Source organism: Callospermophilus lateralis, chromosome 11, assembly GCF_048772815.1.
Source record: "Callospermophilus lateralis isolate mCalLat2 chromosome 11, mCalLat2.hap1, whole genome shotgun sequence".
Taxonomy (NCBI): Eukaryota; Metazoa; Chordata; class Mammalia; order Rodentia; family Sciuridae; genus Callospermophilus; species Callospermophilus lateralis.
Window position 1 is genome coordinate 39,405,182 of NC_135315.1, and position 22,003 is coordinate 39,427,184.

General features: G+C 39.2%; 1 protein-coding gene across 2 annotated transcripts in view; it reads left to right on the forward strand.

The window, feature by feature from the left end:
• The window catches only part of Myo1d (myosin ID), a 308,773-nt gene that overhangs the window by 113,216 nt on the left and 173,554 nt on the right, over window positions 1-22,003 (forward strand). For both annotated transcript variants that reach the window (XM_076869891.1, XM_076869892.1), the window contains exons 14-16: window positions 1,499-1,631; window positions 11,845-12,011; window positions 21,333-21,540. In XM_076869891.1, the coding sequence (XP_076726006.1) occupies window positions 1,499-1,631; window positions 11,845-12,011; window positions 21,333-21,540 (508 nt within the window). The remainder of the gene's footprint in view (window positions 1-1,498; window positions 1,632-11,844; window positions 12,012-21,332; window positions 21,541-22,003) is intronic.

The window sequence follows — 22,003 nt, forward strand, 5'->3', positions numbered from 1 at the left end:
GTGCTGTGCAGAATAATAAAGTAGGTCAGAGAACTAGTGAAGGGCAGCCGAGGCGAGGCAGGCAGGGAGGCCAGGCATGGATGAGGGAGGGAGGAGCCAGGCATCTGGAGAAGGGGTCTCCCAAGCAGAGACGGCAGCTAGCACCATGGCACTGAGGCAGACGGGGGGAGCTGAGCGGACTGACAGCAGGAAGGACCACTAGAAGGCCAGGCTGGCTGAGACCCAGGGTGCAGATGCAGAGAGCACCTGGGGCAGTGGGGAGGCTCAGGGTGCTGTGGTCCCAGACCAGCCTGTCCTGGTGTCACCGCTGGCCTCCACCCTGCTATCATCCATCCCTTCCTTCTGCAGCCCTTATGTCAAGCACCTAGGGAACAGAAATTTACTCAGTTTCCTACCCAGGAAAAAGGTAGAATGGTGGCAGCGTAAGCACAATCTGCACTGAATGCCGGAGTTAATTCTTTTCTTTTTCAACCTCCAAGTTTTTTAGAAAATTTTTTTTCTGACAAAGTTTCCAGGAAGGAAGCAACATTTTGAGTTCCAATTACTTTAAAATGAAAAGTACCCAAAATGAAATAGGAAGAAAATCACAGTTGAGATCACCACACATTTTTAAAAATATCTCCACGGAGTCAAATAATGAATATGTAATTTTTAACATGGAAATTGGGCTGAAATACGTTTTTAGAATCAGATTGCAACAGTCCTAGTGACATAGCAATAAAATACCATAACTGCCAGAGCTATCTGTAAACGTGTTCATAAATTCAACTACACTAATGGGATTTGCTAGAAGACAGTGTAAAAATGACTATTTTATATCCCTACCAATATTTTTTTTCAAAGAGCTGCTTTTTGCAATGTTACCTATTCTGTATGAATATTTCTTTCAATCAGAAGACATTTTTACTTTCTTGTTTTCTGCCGTGATTTTGAGGATATTTTTCCTATGGTTTGTCCTCATTTTGGGGGACGGGGCACTAGGGACTGAACTCAGGGGCACTCGACCACTGAACCACAACCCCCACCTATTTTGTGTTTTATTTAGAGACAGGGTCTCACTGAGTTGCTTTGTGCCTCATTTTTGCTAAGGCTGGCTTTGATCTCACCATTCTCCTGCCTCAGCCTTCCAAACCACTGGGATTACAGGATGCACCACCGCACCCGGCTCTCCTCATTTTTTAATCATCACAAAATTATTTTATGTATATATTGTAGGAGGCATTTGAGGGTTCTAGGTAACACTATAGATCTCACGTTAAAGAAATTTGAAGAAATTTTTAAATGTGCTGTGCTTTAGAAAAGCTTTGTACAGTGTTGGTCATTATAGTCATTATAGCAGCATAATTTTCTGGATGGAACCATTTGTCCAGTTAGGCCTTGTGGATTCAGTCTGCAGTCCAGTTGGGATTCCCAGGACTCACTTTTGTGGAGTTGCTTAGCAATTTTTGTTCAAGTTTTTTGAGTGCAGCTTCTGAATTGCTCTTTCTGTGCTTCTTAGTTCAAATCCTGTGCTGAAGAATATGTGGCCTGAAGGCAAACTGAGCATTACAGAGGTGACCAAGCGACCTCTGACCGCTGCCACCTTGTTTAAGAATTCTATGATTGCTTTAGTTGACAACCTTGCTTCAAAGGTAATTATTTTCCTTTCTAAATATCCATTTTATCTCATAGATTTCCTCTTGATATATGTTAGAATGCATGTTATGATTTGCTTTTTAGGTAGTTATTTTAATCAAATTGGAGAACATATACTTAAAATTAGTGTTCTGATATAATTTTTCTTTATTAAAAAAAATCCTGCCTGGATGAAATAATTGTTTGTATTGTAAATTTTCTTAATCTGAGTGTTTTGTTCTACTGTCATGGTCAAGAAGAAAACCTTAGCATGGTTTAAAGTGTATGTAGAGTACACCATTCTGACGAAATGAACTTCAGCCCTGTGCTGAAGAAAGGGAATGGCAAGAAACAAACAAACAAAAATTCTTGAGTTAAATTGTGGTACTGCATCATCATTGTGTTCAAAAATTAAATGACAAGTTGGGCACCATGGGGCACACCTATAATCCTAGCAGCTCAGGAGGCTGAGGCAGAAAGATTGAAAGTTCAAAGCCAGCCTCAGCAACTGCGAGGCGCTAAGCAACTCAGTGAGACCTTGTCTCTAAATAAAATACAAAATAGGGCTGGGGATGCGGGTCAGTGGTTGAGTGCCCCTGAGTTCAATCCCTGGTACCTGCCCCCACCGTTCGGCCCAAAAAAAATGACCAGGGAGAATTTTAACGTGACATTACTTAGTATTATCCTTAGGCCTTTTTAAATAGTTGATACATAAAGATGTGTTATGGACATTTATTTCTAGTTTTTGTTGTCCCTTTGATTCTAATACTGTTTGATAGCTTAAGTCTGTTCCCCTCCCTTAAAGAACAGATTCCTACTCTTAACTGCTGATGTTGACAAGTTTGATAAATTAGGCAGCATTCTGGGACTTGTTATTTTTAGTTCTTCATTTTTATCTTTCTCCTCTAGTGTTTTTCCTATGTGTTTGCTTCTCTGATATTGTCTTTTTTAAATCAATTCCCTCTCTAAGAATTTAAATTGAAATCTATACTGTTTCTGGTTACTTCACTGTGGATGAATTAGGCAAATGCTACAGGAGCGCATATGTTCAGTAGCTATTTCTTTGCATCAGGATTCTTTGGCTTCAAGTGCCAGCAAATAAGCATAGTTGTTGGCTCATATGATCAGATCTCTAGAGGGGCAGGAGTAAGGACCCCGCCACTGAAGGCTGGACTCCATCAGCAGTCCCTACCCTTGTCTCCATGCCATCTTCAGTCAGCTTAGTCCATACAGAAGAAAGGTACACTTAGAAGGGAGCCATGTGACACAAGAAAGAGCTGAGCACTGAGTCGTGTGAAAAGTGTTATTTAATAAACTGGAAGAAGAATCTTTTTTTTTTTTTCTGAAATTGGTAAATGTTTGTTTAAAAACTAAGAATTCTAGAATCTTCTATAATATCTGTGTCAGGAATTGCATTCAGGTTTTAGTAAAAGAGATCCCAAAATTGTGGCATAAACAAAAAGAGAAGTTCATTTCTCTCTCCCACAAATGAAAAAGAGAAGGTATCCCAGACCTGCAGTCACAGATCCAGGTTAGCAGGACTGAGGGACCAAGACCTACCTTCTGTTCATGGCCTCATTCCCCTGTCAAGAAGGCAGCTGGGACTTCCTTTTAAAGAGCCTCCTGGAAGTCCACGTGGTGCTTCAGCTACCTTCCTTTTGCTCAAGGGAGGCTGGGAAGTATATTTTTATTCTGGTCAGTAGTGCATCACACTAGAAATAAGAATTCTGTTTCAAAGTAGGAAAAAGGTATGAGATATAAGGAAAGTAACTAGCCATCACTTCTCTGCCATAGCTTCGCAGTCTCTCTGTGAGGGGAGGGAAGGAAGAAAACAGGGACAAGGAAAAAAAAAAAACATGGGGCAGGGGGAAAGGAAGAATGTTAGGTTTAGAAAGTGCAAAATAATGTGTAAGAAGTAAATCTAAATCATTGGAATTCACCATGAATGCAAATAATCTAAACAAACTAAATAGGTAGAAAATCCAGCTACTTACAGGAGACACACCTAAATAACACCTAGTAGAAAGCTTTGAAAGAAAGAGATGAGCCAGGTGGGGTGGCGCACATCTGTAATCCCAGCAGCTCCGGAGACTGAGGCAGGAGGATCATGAGTTCAAAGCCAGCCTCAGTAATGGGCAGGCGAGGCGCTAAGCAACTCAGTGAGACTCTGACTCTAAATAAAATACAAAATAAGGCTGGGGATGTGGATCAATGACAGAGTGCCCCTGAGTTCAATCCCTGGTACCAAAAAAAAAAAAAAAAAAAAGAGAGAGAGAGAGAGAGAGAAAGAGAGAGATGAAGGTACATAAAGCCATTCCCCTCCCAAATGGTTGAAAGCACCCCAAAGAAACTAGTAATAACAAAACAAAAATGCCCAAATGCCCAAGACAATAGAACTGTTTTGAACTGAATATCTAACAACATAGCCATATATATTGTGAACTCTATAAAAGGGAAAAATACTGAAAAAAAATCTTAATATTTTTTTAGTTGTCAATGGACATTTGTTTTATTTATTGATATGCAGTGCTGAGAATCGAACCCAGTGCCTCACACATGCTAGGCAAGCACTCTGCCACTGAGGCACAACCCTAGCCCAATACTGAAAAATTTTAAAGGCAAAGTTAATAAATCCACAATCATAATGGAAGATTTCAAACCAGTTTTACCAGAAGCTGATACATCCAATAGGCAAAGACATTAGTAAGATTGCAGAAACTTTGAAAACCCAATTCAAACTTTATCCAGTAGATCAAAATAAACTTGATTCCAGGGATTAGAAAGTATATATTCCTTCCAATGATACATAGTGCATTTAAAAAATTTGACAACATGCTAGTTCACAAAGACTCAACTATTTTTGAAAGACTATACATACAGATAACATTCCCTATCCTGAAAGCAAGTGAAATAAAACTCAATAATTTTTAATGTGCTTGAAAACTTTAAAAACCACTCTCCTAAATAACTCACAGATTGAAGAGAAAAATCACATAATTACAAAATATTTGGAACTGTTCAACAAAGAATTTGTCCAAATTTTTAGGGCGCTATTAAAGTGATTTGTCCTGCCTTTATAAAATAACCAAGAATGAATGAAGTTCAACTCAAAAAGCTAGAAAAGAAGCTCTAAAGAAAAACGAAAATAATTTTTAAATAATAAAAATTTTAAATAGAAAAATCAAAAAAGTAATCAAATAGATAATATCTCTAATAAAACTGATCATTGTAGATGAAAAAAATTATAACTTTAGACACTAGAGATTTAAAAAGCATCAACATATTTTGAAAACTGGTTGCCAGTAAATTTGGAAATTTCGTTTTCTAGAAAAATGTTTTCAAAATTAGTTCAAGAAGAAACAAAATTTGAATAAATCAGTAACCCTACAAATTCTGAATTATGGAAAGGGAGGGAGGATGAGAATAGGAAAGACAGTAGAATGAATCAGGCATAACTTTTCTGTGGTCATAAATGAATACACAACCAGTGTTAACTCCACATTATGTACAATCACAAGAATGAGAAGTTATACTCCATGTATGCGTGATATATCAAAATATATCCTACTGTTGTGTATAACTAAAAAGAACAAAGGAAAACCTGAAGAAAAATTCTGAATCACAAATCAGATCTTTACCCTCCCCAACTCTGTCAAGGACACTGGGACCAGATGGTTTTACGGATATATTTTATAAAACCTTAAAGGAACCTACAGTTCCTGTCTGTTTGGGAGGATGCAAAGAGAGTCCACCACCCAACTCATTTTATGAAAGTAATGTTACCCCAATACAAGACTAATATCAGAAAATAAAATGAGAGAATACTTTTAGGTGGGAACACAGATGAACAGATCTCAAAAATACATATAAATAATGCATTTTTTTGGCAGCATGATGAACAAGGTACCCACAAAAGGCAACTCAAAACAACTAAAATATTAGGTAAACTATTAAAATCAATATCCTGAATGCAGCTGAGAGCTAATGAAAATAAGGAATAAGCATGCCAGGGGCTGAGTGAATGCAGAAGTAACTGAGCCAAAGAAGGAATGATCCAGAGCCCTAACTGATGTGTTGAAGCAGCCAACTAGATAACTTTGAGTGTGGTTATTCAACCTGGGTCCTTGAGGTGGTAGCCAGGCCTGCCCAAAGCAGGGTCTAATATGAGATTCTGTACACACACCAAAAATGGCAGGTCTTCAAGGACTACCTCCCCAGAGGTCTGTATCTGGAATGAACTGGAGGAAAACTGCCCATCTTGGTCCTTGACACTGAGCCAAGGGGTATGTTGAGGGGGTCGGGATAAGTCTCTCTTGAGAGTGTGTATTTATAAGCCAGCTTTTATGAGGTTTGCAGCCCAAATTCACACTAACTGGGTGGACTGGAAAAGTTCCAAGCCAACAATTTGGTTTAAAGTTGTCCAAGTCCTACGTTGCCCCCAGGCATCTGCAAGAAGGGAGCACAGTTTATTTTCCTGAGGAAACCACCTTCATACCACACCTTAAAGAAGTTTCACAGATAAGTTCCAAAGAAAATAAGGAGCTCACAGTGAGGAATCTCCACAAGATAACCATGTGAACTAACTGCAGGCTCAAATTAAAGGCTCAGACTTACGAAAACTTCTGATGCTGGAATGATCAGAAATAGAATACAAGAATGTTTAATGTCTCAAGAAATGAAAGGCCTGATAATATGAGAAAGAGCAAGCAACTCTTGCTCTTTCAACAATTGATAGAAATAAAGTATTTAAAGTTTAAAACCCAGTGCATAGGTTTAACATCCAGTGTAGAAAAAGCTGAGAGGAAAAAGTAAAATATAAATAATAAGAATTAAAGAAATTAATTCTATTTCAACTAAGAAATAAAACCTGTAGAAGAAACACCAGGAGACATGGAAGATGAAATGAAAAGGTCTAGCATGCATCTCATCAGCCATATAGAAGGAGAGGAATGGGCAGAGCAGTATTTGAAGAATTGTTCCTGGGATTTCCAAGAATGTTGGAGAACACCACTCAACAGAATCAGGAAGCCAACAGAATCCCAACTTGGAAAATTTTAAAGAAATCTCCATAGTGACACCTACTGAAATTCCAGGACATCAAAGTAGCTAGCTGGGGGCCAAGGGGTGGAGCTGGGAGAGAGATTGGCTTTAAAGGAATAATAATTAAGCTGAGTGAAAATATCTCTTAACCAAAATTCTATACCCAGCCCGATGGGATGGCACACACCTATAATCCCAGCAGCTCAGGAGGCTGTGACAGGAGGATCACAAGTTCAAAGCCAACCTCAGCAACTCAGCGAAGCCCTAAGCAACTCAGCAAGACCCTGTCTCAAAATAAAATATGAAAAGGGATGGGTATGTGGCTCAGTGGTTAATTGCCCCTGGGTTCAATCCCCAGTATTCAAGGGGAAAAAAAATCTATGCCCAGAAAATATGATTTCCAAAAACAAAGGCATAACAAATAATGTTTCTAAAAAATCAAAGCTGAGTTTACCAATATTAAGTCCTCACTAAAAGAAATTCTAAAGGATATACATCAGGCAGTAGGAAGAATATGGTAAAAAGAAATCTGAAGCACAAAAAGATGAGCAAAGAAACAGGCAAATATGTGGATGTGTATAAATAATCTCATTCTGTATATAAAATGTTAGAATTAAATACCACAACAGTAGCATATGAATTGGAAATGGGGTCATATTTAAACATTAAAACCTTCAGTTACTCAGGAAAAGAGTAAAAATATGGTTTAACTTTCAACTCTGATAAGTTAAAAATATGTGTTAAAATTTTCATTGATAGGGTAGAAATAGAGTTTGTGACTTACAAACTAATAGGGTGGGGAAAGAGCCCTAAGAAAAAACAACATTGGAAAGAAGAGACAAAAGAATATACAAAAATTGGGGGCAATCAAGGTGGTAGAAATAAATCCAAATGTATCAGCAGTTATATTGAATATAAATGGATAAAAATTGTCAGGTCAAATTAAAGAAAGACTCCAGATATATACTATTTATTAGTGACATCTAAACATAAGGAATTAGAAAAATTGAAAGATTGTGTCAAATTCTGGCAATCTGGGATCAGCTTTATCCTATTTCAGGACTTACAATTGGTAGCTGAGGGATGGGCTGCTGTCACTAAAAGTGGCTTGCCATTCACCTTTAACTCCCAAGGTTAGCTCTCCAGGATTTCAGACCAAAGCACAGCCCCTCTGGCAGGGCCTCTGTCTCTGGCTCCAGCTCCCCCACCCCTCATCAGAAGCTGCACCCAATCCGCCCAACCCATGACTGCCTTCTCCATCAGCAGTAGCTTCTGAGAAAACGATCCAGGCAACCGGCTCACTCCTGGAGATTGTAGTCATCTTCTGATCCTGGAGAGCTATTTCCTCAGTCTTCTCAGGTCTGTGTGCATGGAAGAGGACCTTTGCCTGAATCTGGTCTAGCACCTTCTTTTCAGTGACCTCATCAGGAAGCTTGGTGTGTACCATCTGGTCCTCCAGAAGAGGGAATCCGTGCCCACCCGCTTCCTTGGGACCTGTCCACAGTGTTTCAAATGTATTCTCTGTCTTCTCACCTAGTTTATCTTTTGATGGAGAAATAGATTCTGTTGATTTTATATGCTTCTTGATGGCACTATAAAGTGCTATGGACACATGGCCAGTGAATTATTAAATGAACTTGACTTTGACTATCGGACAATGCACAAAGCAGGCTAAATAGGTGAATATTTAAATACAGCCTCTTCTATCTAACGCATGTACTGATCGGTGTACTTTCACGAGTGATGTTTTCACATAAAATAGAGAGAGAGACAGGTTTAAAAGTTTAAGGGAATAAGATCACAATTGATTTCTGCAATTTAACCTTTATACCACAGTGAATTTGTCAAATTTAGGATTTCTTAGGCTGAGTCAGTCTCGATATTTATAAATGAGAGAGGAGGCGGCATATATAAATTGACACAGAATGCTGATTAAATATAGAGAATGTATTTCCACTAGAGTCCTCATCAAAAGACTTATCTGTTACTAAGCAGGATGAAAGGGCTTCCCCTACTCCTTGGCTGGTCATTGGTATCTCATCCAGTGTTATTTCTTCCTGCACCTAATCAGTCAATGGTGGTACAATTCCATTCAACTGACTGCTTCTTAGTAAAGTTACTTATATTACTTCAGATGACACCTTACACTTAGATTTTTTGCCCACATGATTTTATACATCATTCAATTTGAAATATTTTCTAGTTCACATTGTCATTTTTTTTAACCTAAGATTTTTTCTAATTATCTTTTTGCTCTTGATTTCTACCTTAGTCTTACTTTCCCAGGGGACATCCTGTGGGTGACTTCAGTCCTTAGACATTTGTTAGATTTGCTTTATGTTTATTTTTGGTTTGTATTTAAATATAATTTTCATTCAGTATTGCATGCAAACCCATTAGGTTGCATTTGTTAATCATGTTCAATTTTTCTTGATCCTTACTAATTTGTCAGTGTTGAAAGTTTGTTAAAATCCACTTTGATTCTGAATTTGTCTACTTCTCCTTGTTGTATCTTAAGTTTTTTGCTTAAAATATCTGGAGAACATATTAGGTTCATTCAAGCCACTACTGTTATATCTTCTGGTGACTGAGTCCCTTGTCAGTATCTCTATTTCCATATTGCTTTTTGTCTTTAAGTGTGCTTTGCATGACTGATACAGCTACACCAGCTTTTCTTTTGGCAAGGGTTTGCATGATATCTATTTCATCCTTTTGCTTTCAATCTGTCTATATACTCATGTTTCAAATATGTCTTCCATAACTTAGTTTGGGCTTTTTAAAAAATCCATCCTGAAAACCTTTATCTTTTGAATAAATCTTCTAGTTCATTTACTTTTAATGTAATTACTGGTTTTTGGTTTTTGACTCTGCTGCCTCCCCTTAACATTTAAATCAGCCATCCCCTTAGAGCTTTTATTTAATCCTTCTATATATTTTTTTCCTTTTTATTCCTTCTGTTTTACAAATTAACCTCAGTTAAATTTTTACCTCTGTTCCCCTGGTAACCTAGTAAGATGTATATCAACTTATCACAGCCACATTGTTTATGGTAAAAACCATCCCTGTTGGTGATTCCATCAATGCTGGAAGAATGATAAATGTTTGATGGAAATAGTGAGCATGGGGCTTGAATGAGCTCAGGGACTCTTGTATTAGGCATGACCTTTGTGGGGACCTTGGAAGTTATATTCACTTTGTTGTTTTAAGAGATCTTGGCTCTTGGTAATTACTTGACTTATTATTATTATATTATTCTTTCATATAATAATCTGATATTATTTTGTACTTTTACTTCCTCTCTGGGCAACACAAGGCCAATAAAACTTTTTTTATTTTGTTTATCCTACTCTCAACTTATGTGTTATGTTGGTCATGTATTTTAACATATATAACATGTATATGTGTGTGTATTTATGTATATTTAAAGCAAATAAGACGTTCTTGCTATTATAATTACATATTGTCAATATGCCTTTAGCTTTGCTCATTCATCATTTCTTTCTTTCTCTTTCTGTATTGCTCACCTGGGACCATCTTCTTCTGCCTGAACTTCACCCTGTTATAGTTTAAATCTGATGGTGACCAAGTCTTTGTTTTTCTTACCCCAAAAATATTGTTATAAAAGCTTTCCTGCTTGAAGAATGTCTTTGCTGAGTATAAAATTCTAGGTTGACATGTTTTTCAGTACTTCAAAGATTGCATTCCTTTTGGATTCCATAGTTTCTTTTGAAAAATCAGCTGTTCAGTCTGTTTATTGCTCTTTAAGATAATCTGGGATTTTTTTTTTTTTTTTTTTTTTTTTTGGTGTGTGTGTGTGTGTGTGTGTGTCCTCTACCCCTGCCTGTCCCCTGCTTTTCTTTGGTTTTCAATCTGTAGCTTAATTTAAAAATAAATAAATAAATAAACAAAAAAACTTTATTTTATTTATTTATACTTGGCTGCAGCCAAGTAAAACTGTTTCCTGCTATCTTTGGTGCCTTGCCTCATCTGTCCCTATAACAATTATACCACAGTCCCTCCACCAAGGATTGCTCATATCCTTATCCCCAGAACCTGTGTCCATGTTTTGTTACCCAGTAAAGTGGAATTAAGGTTCCAGAAGTAGTTAAGGCTGCTAAAGCTGTAAGATAAGTTAATTGTGTTATTTCAAGCAAATAAATTTGTGATAATCTGCTCTGGCAACAATAAGAAACAGCACAGCAGGGCTTACAGAAAGAAAGAAAACAGTATTACTTTTTAGATGTTGGAAACTTTTATTTTGTTCAAAATGCAAATGCAAATAGATTCATATTTTTCAAATCTCCTCTACATCTTAAAGTATTTGCTACCCTTGCCACATCAAGTCCTCCATGGAGTTTAAAACTGCATAATTTAACTACAGAGCACTCTGTGTCTTAATTAAAGTGCATCTGTATGTATGGTGGATAAAGGATTCAGAGAAGAGGAAGAAAATCTGTACTCTTATAAGAAGATATATCTGACCTCCTGGATTCATCCAGTGTTACCTTGTTTATTATCCTCAGTGTAGCAGGATCTATGCCGAGCACAGTGTTCTGTTTAACAGGAGTTGTGATCTGATGCAGGGTACAAAACTTAATTGGCACAGAAGGAAGGATTTTTAACTGGGCTCTTTCATAGAATTATTGACACCTTCAGAAGTGTGTGTGTGTGTGTGTGTGTTTGTGTGTGTGTGTGTGTGTATAACTCCTCTACTTACCCATCTGTTTTTCAAAGCACAAACTAATGCAGCAGCAGTAATGGCAGCAGTAATCCTAATCATGGCTGACATTTAGGAACTCTTGGTGTGCACTAGAGCAGTCATTAATATTTCCATTCCTCATTGCATTTGGTCTTTCCACATCTGCTGCTTTTTTCTATTGAACTATTCTTTCAGAGACCTTATCTATGGTTCCATAAATACCAAAAAATGGGTGCTTATCTGTCTTAATTATTTGCTGCCTAGTTTTACCCCTTTTCTGTCATTTCTGATGAATCTTAAACATAATAAAGTCAAGACTTTGCTGAGTGCGTGGGAACATCCAACCTTGAGTTGAGAAAGGAAGAACAACTCCTTATCCACAAGGATGTGCCTGAGAAATCGGAGGCATTGAGCTTCAGTTGACACAGCACTGATCCCCAGTTAGGGGATTTTCCTAGTGAAACTTCTCGTTTGCTGATGTGTTTCCTCAGGAACCATATTATGTACGTTGCATCAAACCCAACGACAAGAAATCCCCTCAGATATTTGATGATGAGCGTTGCCGGCACCAAGTGGAATACCTTGGACTGCTGGAAAACGTGAGAGTGCGCCGAGCCGGGTTTGCCTTCCGCCAGACCTACGAGAAGTTCCTCCACAGGTGAGAACAGACCCAGTGGAGAAGTAGAGTCCTGCACACAGCAGCACAGCAGCTAAGGCCTGTTGCTGCACCTAAACAAGAAGAATGATGGTATTTCACAGGGCTGTTGTGAGGATTAAGTTAAGTGGGTAAAAAGCCTATATTACTGGCACATAATAGATACTCAATTAATGCTACTTCCCATTTCTGGTCATGATCATTATCATAATAGTAGAATATAAAGAAGTTAAGCCTGGGGCACTGAAGTTAGTTGACCTGGTTCAAGTCCTGGCTTTGCCATTTTCTAGACATGTGACCTTGGGCAACTCACATAACCTTTCCATGCCTCCGATTCCTCACATTTGAAATGAGGATTATAGTGGTAGCTACCTTGAAGGTTTTCTGATGATAAACAAAGCGCTTAGAATCAGACCTGACTTGAAACCACTTTATAAATGTAAAATGTGTTCTTGTTTTAGTTGATAATGGCAATGATTGTTGGCAGCTTGGAATCCAAGAATGCTTTCAGTTTTATCTGTTTGTATTTAAATATTTATTGAACATTTTCTACATTCTGGACTACAGGTCCCACAAAAGATGCATAAATTAATACATAAAATATAAATCATAAAAATGCAGAAAATTCTAATACTGTAGATTGGTCGGTCAGAAGTCTCTAAGGAGATAGCAATGATAGGGAAACGCCAGGCATACAAAGACTCGAGAAGAGAGAGTGGGACCGAAGGAGCAGCCAGGGAAAGGCGCCATTGCAGTAATGAGTGTGGCGCTTTCGGTACCTGACCTAGTCACTGTGGTTGCAGGACGCTGAGGGGCAGGCATGGTGTGAGATGAGAGCAGAGGAGACAGATCCGATCATGTGGAACTTTGTAGTCAGATTGAACCATTTAGATTTTGGCGAGGTGTGATAGAAAACCATGGGTGAATTTTAAGCATGGAGTGACACAGTCATGGGTGTCTTCAAGGGATCACTGAGGCTACTGTGTGAACAAAAAGCAAGGAGATGCTTAGGGATGCTAGTACAGGAGCACGGGAGAGATGGCTTGAAGATAACACCTCAGCCAGGTGGTACTGTAGATATGAGTGGCATAGATTCAGGATGCGTTTGGGGGGTAACGATGAGAAGACTTGCTCATGAATGGATTGGTTATGATGAGACAGGTGTAGAGATGAATAAAGGATGACAGTAGATTTGAGTTTGAGCATCTGGGAAAGCATGATATCCTTTGCTGAGATAAAATAGGTCAAAGAAGCTTGAAGAGAGGACATGGAACAGAAGCAAGGAAAGAATCAAGATTATTCTCTTAACTGTGTTAACTTGGAAATGCCTGATCCAAGTCTAGGTAGGAACACTGAGTGAGCTGCATACCTGGAGTTCTAAAAAGAAGTCAGTCTGCAAGAGCTTTGGGGAGTCATTCATATGCAGATTACATGTAAAGCCCTGGGACTGGGTGGAGAAGAGGAGGAGGTCTGTGACAGTACTTAGATTTGTGGTTTGACACAAAAGAACCAGCAAAGAGTAGGAGCAACCAGCAAGGTAGGAGGAAAACCAGAAGAGGGCGGTGGGTGTCCCAGACAAGAGAAGATGGTGTCTCAAGAAGAAATAGCCTCAGATACCGCTGTGCAACCAAATAACAAAAGCAGTTTAACCAGGAGACTTGGTAATGCTGAGGTAAAAGGAGAAAGTGGGTGGAGTCTGATTTGAGCAGGACAGAAAAGGGACATGTAGTGTCAGACACCAAAACAACTCAAAAACTTGGGCTAAGCCTGGGAGTAGAGAAAATGGAAGCATTAGATAGAACAGGACATGAGGTCAGGAGGTCCTAGAAAAGGTCTGTATGCAGGTGGGTGTGATTCAGACCCAGGGAAAACCTGTGGCGCAGGAAAGAGGGAGATCATTGTAGTAAATCCTTGAGACCTAAGATGGGACCGAATCCTGGACATAAGTTTGTCAGCCTAGGAGAAGGGGCACTTCACCCCAGCAAAAAGAGATGGGGAACACAGTCACAGGGACAAGAAGCTCAAAGCTTTGGCAAATAGAAAAATGCTCCTGTTGGATCATTTGTGTTTTCTCAGGGAAGTGTGTGGTGACATCATGAGCTGAGAGTGAGGGTTAGGAGAAGTGGCACATAGGAGGCTCAAGGGGAAATGAGATTGCTCGTTTTGGAGAGCTGGAGAGCATAGGTTTGTTTTAACAGGATTGCCATCAGGAAGAGCGGAGTGCCCTTTTGAGACTCACAATTATAAACCTAAGATGAATTTGGTGCCGTGGTACGTGCCAGTAATCTCAGCAGCTCAGAAGGCTGAGGCAGGAAGATCACAAGTTCAAAGCCAGCCTCAGCAACTTAGCGAGACCCTAAGCAACTCAGTAAGACCCTGTCTCAAAATAAAATATTAAAAGGGCCAGGGATATAGCTCAGTGGTTAAGCACCTCTGGGTTCAATCCCCAGTACAATTGATTGATTGATAGATAAATAGATAGATAGATGATAGATAGATAGATGAGACCAACTAGCCTTGTCAATTTTCTCTATGAACATTCTGCAAGAGATTGCACAAAATATTCTTGCTTGAAATGAATAAAAGTTTCTAGCATATTAGTTTGGAAAATTGGAATTTAATTTTACATTAATCGAAAGGTTACACTCAAAACTGACCATTTTTTCCCTGTAGAAATCACTCAGATCTATACAGTTGGTTTTTCTCTCCTATTGAGGCTGTGTAGCAGGGACACCAGTGGTATCCAGTTGAGGTCCTGGTTCTTGGATCCCAGACAAAGAATTGAGCAAGACACGCAGAAGTAACAGGCAGACCATAGATTTGTTGAAAGTGAAAATAACACTTCATGAGCTAGAGCCGAGTAGGCTGAGCGCTGGTGGCCCAGGGCCCCTCATCTGGGCGAGTCTTGTCCTATGTGCTGAGCTGCACCTCACCCTCTCTGCGTGGACCTGATTGAAGACTTTGCTCCATTTGTTCCCATTGGTCACTTTATTTTTGCTTAGTTTGAATATAGAGCCTGTGGTGGGAGCTGTCATGATAATGGGGTTAACACCAATAAGACATAAGGACGCAGTCCTCACTCCAAAGGGCACTGCTCTTATACCTGGCTCTGCCACTTGACATCCCTAAACTCCTACCTCAGTAGCAAAGTTTTCATGCTCAGTCTTGAGTTCAAACAGTGTCAAATTATATTATTTTTTATATATTATATATATAATAATATATTATTATATATATAATATATATAATTATATATATTATATATATAATATATATTATTATATATATAATATACATATAATAATATATATATTATTTATTGGAAGGCTTTCCAGACCGGGCTGGGGCTGGGGCTCAGTGGTACAGCACTTGCCTCGCACATTTGAGGCACTGGGTTTGATCCTCAGCAGTGCATAAAAATAAATAAACAAAATAAAGATATTGTGTCCATCTATAACTAAAAAAATATTTGGAAAAAAAAAAAAAAAAGAAAGCTTTCCAGTCCATTGTTGTTGCTTAGAAAATTCTAGCAGTTGATCAGACATAGAATTTGTTTTCTGTGTCATCACCTGCAGAAAATCAGTGGAAGTGAAATATGAGAATGAACAGCACAGGAACAGATAACTCTGGGTTGGGGCTAAACTGAAAGCTATATTGCCATGAGGTAAAGGGAAAGCCATGCAAGCTGTCGAAGTGGACAGTGAGCAAGCTTGATTGAGACAGGACGAGGGATTTTGCAAATACTTGTTACTGCTGACCTTTAATCTCCTTTTGGACTCATTTTACTTTGAAATCAAAAGCTGTTGGTGTGTCTGTTTTTGACATGCAAAACATGGTATAAGGATTAAAATGCTTTCTAATACTCATATAAAAATAGAATGGGGCCATTTTAAAATCCAGCTGGTGTTCCAGGGCTGGGGCCTTCCAGGAAACTGAGGCAGCATGAAGGCCCCTTCAAGCCCCAGTTCTTATGATCAAGTCAGAAAGATTGCAGACATATTATTCAGAGTAAGAGACATGAGTTTATTAAAAGGGATAGGAAAGGGAACACTCTCCAGGGAGAGGTAGGTACTCTCAGGAAAGGGACAGCGTGCCTCTCCTACCCTCCCGTTTTATTGGGGTCCCAGGAAAGTTTCCAGAGAGTCCTGTCCACTTCTTGAGTTTTGACTGACAGCAGAATGGCATCAGACCTTCAAGTCCCCGTTGCCATGACAACTGTAGGTCACTTTGGCCTATGGTGACTGGTTCTGATTGGAACCTATTCTTAAGATTTTATGGTTGGGGTGTTATTCTTATCGCCCTGAGATTTGGGATCTGGTCTGTGGAAGGGTCATAAAAGTCCCCCTCTTGAAGGTAACTTGTGTTCTTATCTGCATTTAGGGCCTATATCTCCTGCAGGTAACAGGCAGTTTGTGCAGGAATGTAACATACCCTGTGGACTTAAGGAGGCAGGGCTGCAGGGAAATTGCTTTTTAAAAGTGAAAGCATGTGGGGGTCAGCACAGTGGGCCCATTTTATGGAGTTATTCCCTTAACCTCTGTTCCCCTCCTTTACATCTGTCTGTCCCCTATCAATGTTTACAGTAGCTATGGCACCAGGAAGTCGCCTTAGTGGCCAGGACAGGTAGCCTCCTCCACACTGGAACCCAGCCACAGGATACCAGAAGGGAAGAACAGAGAGGCCAGGGGAGACGCACTGTTCAGACAGTGGCTGGGACTCTCCCTGAACTCAAAGACATCAGCCTCATTAGCAACATTGGATCGAGTAGACAAAGGGCCATATCTTCAAGTGAAGGAAATGAAGTTCACATTTAGAGTCTTCCATGCACAGTTGCCTTTCAAGATTGTGAATAAAAATTTAAAAGAATATTCTGACACACTCAGAAAGTTTATTATTCATAGACCCTCTCTGGAAAATCTTCCAGAGTATGTACTTTAGCAGAAAGAAAGATGAATGGAGAAGGAAAACGTGGAATGCAAACATGCAGTATAGTACAAATAAATCAGCAATTTTTTTTTGTTAAATCTACAAAAGTATTGTGGGGAGGGAGTCTTTAGTAATAACCTTGGACTAAAATTAAATAGGAGTGAGAAACAGAGATAAGTAAAGACTTTTGTTCTATTTACGAAAAGGACATAGATAATGCAGATAATTTATGTGTTGAAATTTTCAAGAGAATTGTAAAAATAGCCGCTCATATTTTAAAATGTTTACTCTGTAAACCAGGCACCCTTTGGTACATTCTACGTGTAATAAATCACTGACATTGACAGTCACACGAGGCAGGTACGTTGCCTTCATTGTATGTAGATGAGGAAACTGAGGCACATAAAGGACATGTAGCTTGTCACAGGCCATGTGGCTAAGTAGCATGGGTGCCGTGTTTGAACCCCGCAAATGGCTCTGACCTTAGGATCTTCAACAGTTCTTTAGAAATAGGAGTGTCGCTCAGTAGGGGTAGTGCAGGCACAGCGCTGGCCTAGCATGCGAAAGGCCCTGGGTTCAATCCTCAGTAACCAAAAAAAACAAAAACAAAAAACAAAATTGCCTCATAATTGAATATATTTTTCAATTTGAGGAGAAAATGAAAATGGAATGAAGAAAGCTCAGTCTAAAGGAAAGAAAAGCAAAGTAACAAGAAAGTACACCACTAATCATGATAAACATGTTAAACATGGAACTTACTGTTTTAAAAGACATAAATTTTGCACAGACAGAAGTCTATACTATACAGCCGATGGTTATTTAAGTTGAGATAAATGCCTCTCTAGAACCATCTAGGGATTGTGCTGGATGAGATGATGGGCTGTGCTTCTGGGAAAGGAGCCTCCTCTTACTCTGCAGACTGGTTCATCTTCTGCTTCATGTAAAGTGCATTTTTTTTAAATTGAGAAAGTGTCATTTTATTTTATTGTCATACTGAATGCACCAATTAGCCGTGGAACATGGGATAGGATAGAAGGTGTGTAACACATCAGACTGTTGTTTCAGTGATGATGAGAAATAAAGTGATATTTTCTACAGTCAATTTTTGCTTTAAGATTTTGAAGGATTTTTGGTAAACATCCTAGGTTTAAACCTAAATTTTCACTTGTCACTTTCCTTTATTTTCATTGCCTCTATTGAATAAAGAGAGAAGGATTTTAAGCATACTGATAACCTTAAAAACTGCTCAAGTCCTTCAGTGAGGTCAGGCAAGTTGTCAGGAAGCAGATGAGTTCAACTTTTTCATTAGCAAGTTCAGGACTCTGGTTTGCTAGGGAACAGGGGTCAGGGCCTTTGCTGGTGGGAAGGCAGGCAGAGCGCCTAGGCCCTGCCACGTGAGCTGAGCAGGGTGGCAGCAGATTGCTTCCAGCTTCTGTGGTGTACCCGGGACTGCAGACAAGCACCATCGCTACCCCGGCAAGGGCCCAAGTTGGATGGACCCTTATTCTATTTTAATAATGAATTCGAGAGGTTTCTGATCTTGTCCTTCTTTTTTTTTACCTGAGACTATGTGGCATTACCTGTCTTCCTATTAAAACTCTTTCATTTGGTTTGGATTTCTGTGTCTATGTAACAAAGTAAGTAGACTTTTAAACGCATCCCTTCATTTATTCCACAAATACGTTATCACTGCAGGCAACTTGACAGGCAGAAGGCCTCTGCCTTCATGGAACATTTAACAGAAAATCCCACAAATCCATGTCATCACAAACTGTGATGAGTGTCTGGGGGGAGACAACTCCGAGCGAGTTGCCTTGGAGACACTGTTGGGGTGGGGAATGTTGACCTGGAGGATCAAGGAAGAAGAGGAGGAGGAGGACGCCCCGCCCCCTGCAGGGGGCTAGCCAGCCTATCTTCCACACCTGGGGAACTTGTAGAGAGAAAGGCCAGGGGCAGACACGCCCAGGTCTGAATGTGTGAGAAGGAAGGAGCAGTAGATAACAAGTGATTTAAGGCTTCTGAGGAAGCCACTGTGGCTGATGCACCCAGGATGGCTTGGAAAGGAAGTGGAAAACCACCCACGAATCTTTCGAATCTTTCAAATCTTTCATAGTGAGCTCAAAGCTGGCTTGAATTAGGATTGCAGCTGTGACAAGAAAGAGAATCATTGGATTTTATATATATATATATATATGTTGGAGGAAGAATCAACCATATTTAATGATAGATTAGAGGTAATGATAAAAAAGGGATAAAAATGTTCTCAGGATCCCAACTTTAGTACCTGGATGAACTGAGGCAGGAAAGATTGAAGGAGAAGTTTTAAACGTCTTCTAGACCTGTCTAGGCCCTGGGTTCAGGAGTCGGAAGCTTATAATTAAAGGAAAGCCCGGGAATGATACATTCACAGATTGAAAAATACATCTTATAATGTACATATTAAAATATTTACATATTTATATTTTACATATTATTTAAATCCAATGGGCTGGATGAGGCCATGTGGAGAGTGTGCTACTTAGAGGCTGTGCTGAGCCCTGGGACACTCCACCACTTAGGGGTCCAGTAGTAGCCAGAGTTGCCAGAAAATGAGACTGAGGAGGAATATCCAGAGACCAAAGGAAAGCAAGGAGAGTGCTCTGTGGTTGACGCCAAGAAATCACAGGGAGGTCATAAGCCGGGTAAAGTAACTCTGTCAGATGCTGCTTAGATATCTGTCATCTCTGCTAGAAATGTGAAAAGCCCTGTGAGACTTTAAAAAGACTCCTGGAAAAGCACTAAAGGAGACTTGCACAAGTGGGAAGACATGCCTTGCTCTTGGATGGGACAACTCAACACCATACATAAATTCAGTAAAACGATTATCAAGGGGATTTGGGGTTTTTGGTTTTCTAAGTTTGTTTATTTGCTGAATACCGTTTTTTTTCCTGGAACTATAAAACCTGATTCTGAAGCTCATATGAAAAATAGGCATGTTAGAATAGCTGGAAAGACCTTTAAAAACGGGGAGAGACTTATACTGTGCTCGTAGCCTCTATGATTAAAACCATGTGGTTTTGATGCACAGATGGACAGCCATGAAGCAGATCAGAAAGTCCAGAAATAAACTGAAGCACATATGACCATTTAGTATGTGATAAAGATAGCAAATGAAATCACAGGGGGGAAAGATGGGCTTTAAAATGGTATTAGATTAGCTGGGTGGCTCTTTATCAAAAAATAAAATTTGACTCATCCTCACACTATATGCCAAGATAGACTCCAAACAGATCAGAGATCTAAACATAAAATTATGAATGAAAACATGCAAGTACTAGAAGCCAACATCAGTAAATTACTCTATAGCCTCGGTGCGAAGAAAGCCTTTCTCACAATAACTTAAAATTTGATGTGCAATATAAGAAAATAATTAATTTCACTATGCATATTAAACAACTTTGCATGACAGGCAGGATTCTAAGATGCCTCCAGGTTTCCATGCCCTGTAATACCCTTGAGTATAGGCTGGACCTATTGATGGCTTCTAACAAAATAGAATATGGTAAAAGTGGTGCGATGTCACCTGTGAGTACAGGCTGCAGAAGATCGTGATGCCACAACTTCTGCTTGCATGCTCAGGAAACCAACTGCCACTCAGTGAGCAGCCCATGTCATAAGAAGCTTAGCAATTTATATGTAAAAATGTAGCTACTTTACACATCAATGCATACAACAACACCGTTTAATTTTGTTTTAGTTATAAGAATCTGTCTTGGGACTTCTTGATTTCCTTTGAAAAGTCATATTGTTTATAAATAGTGTCAGTTTTGTGCCTTCTTCAGTCATTTGCCAGCTTGCTCTTTGGTCTCCCTGTGCTGCTGGTTAGAACTCCAGACAATGCTGAGTAGACCCCGTGGTAGAAGCACCCTTGTCTTGCGTCTGTACTTGAAGAAAATATGTTCAAGTTTGCCTACTTTTAAGTGGTATTTGCTGTAAATTTGGGGTAAATAGGGGCTGGGGTTGTGGCTGAGCAATAGAGTGCTCGCCTAGCATGAGCAAGGCCCTGGGTTTGAGCCTCAGTACCACATAAAAAATAATTAAATAAAATAAAGGTGTTGTGTCCAACTCCAATTTAAAAATAAATATTTTTTTAAATGGGTAAATAGCCTTTATTACATTAAGGAAATCCTTCCTATCCCCAGCTTGGTATGAGTTGTTATCATGAAGGAGTGTTTTATTTTATTGAAGACACATTTTTAACATCTCTTATCACGCTAATGAAATTTGCTTTTGTTAAGAATTTGCAAAGAAGGCTTTGTTTTGTCTTCTACAAAGCATCTTGAATTTTATTGAATAGTTTTTCTGTTGAGATGACCACATGGTTTTTCTCCCTTGCACCCTATTCTTTTTTCCACCCAGGTACAAGATGATCTCTGAATTCACGTGGCCCAACCATGACCTTCCTTCAGACAAAGAGGCTGTCAAGAAACTGATAGAAAAATGTGGTTTTCAGGATGATGTGGCTTATGGGAAGACCAAAATTTTCATTCGAACACCCCGTACATTGTTTACCTTGGAGGAACTCCGTGCCCAGATGCTCGTACGGATTGTTCTCTTTCTACAAAAGGTAATTTTATATTTTTTACGTAAGAGTAGTTTTTGCTTTTATTTTTTTAAAAAATTTACTAAATGCTTTCTGTAATTCAAGAAATGTGCATGGATGGAGCCGTTCACATGTCTGTTCAGATCTTGGAATTTTTGTTGTCTTCACACGTGGAAAACTTATTTGGCTGCCCAAGTTTATCCTTAAAACTCTGAAGACTTTTTGACTTGTGGTATTTAGAGTTGGAGAGAGAGCTAGACCATCTAATTTTTGTCTTTTGTAGTTAACTATGTTTTTTCACTCAGCTTAGATGCTTAAAGAATTTTTTATTAGAGCATTATAATTCTACATACTATTTGGGTTCATTCAGACAGAATCATACATGCAAGGGATTTGGTTTCAGTCTCCTTTCTGCCTCCTCCCACCTCCCTCCCCCTTTCTCCCTTCTTTACTGGTCTTCCTTTCACTCCTTTATTTATTTATTTCT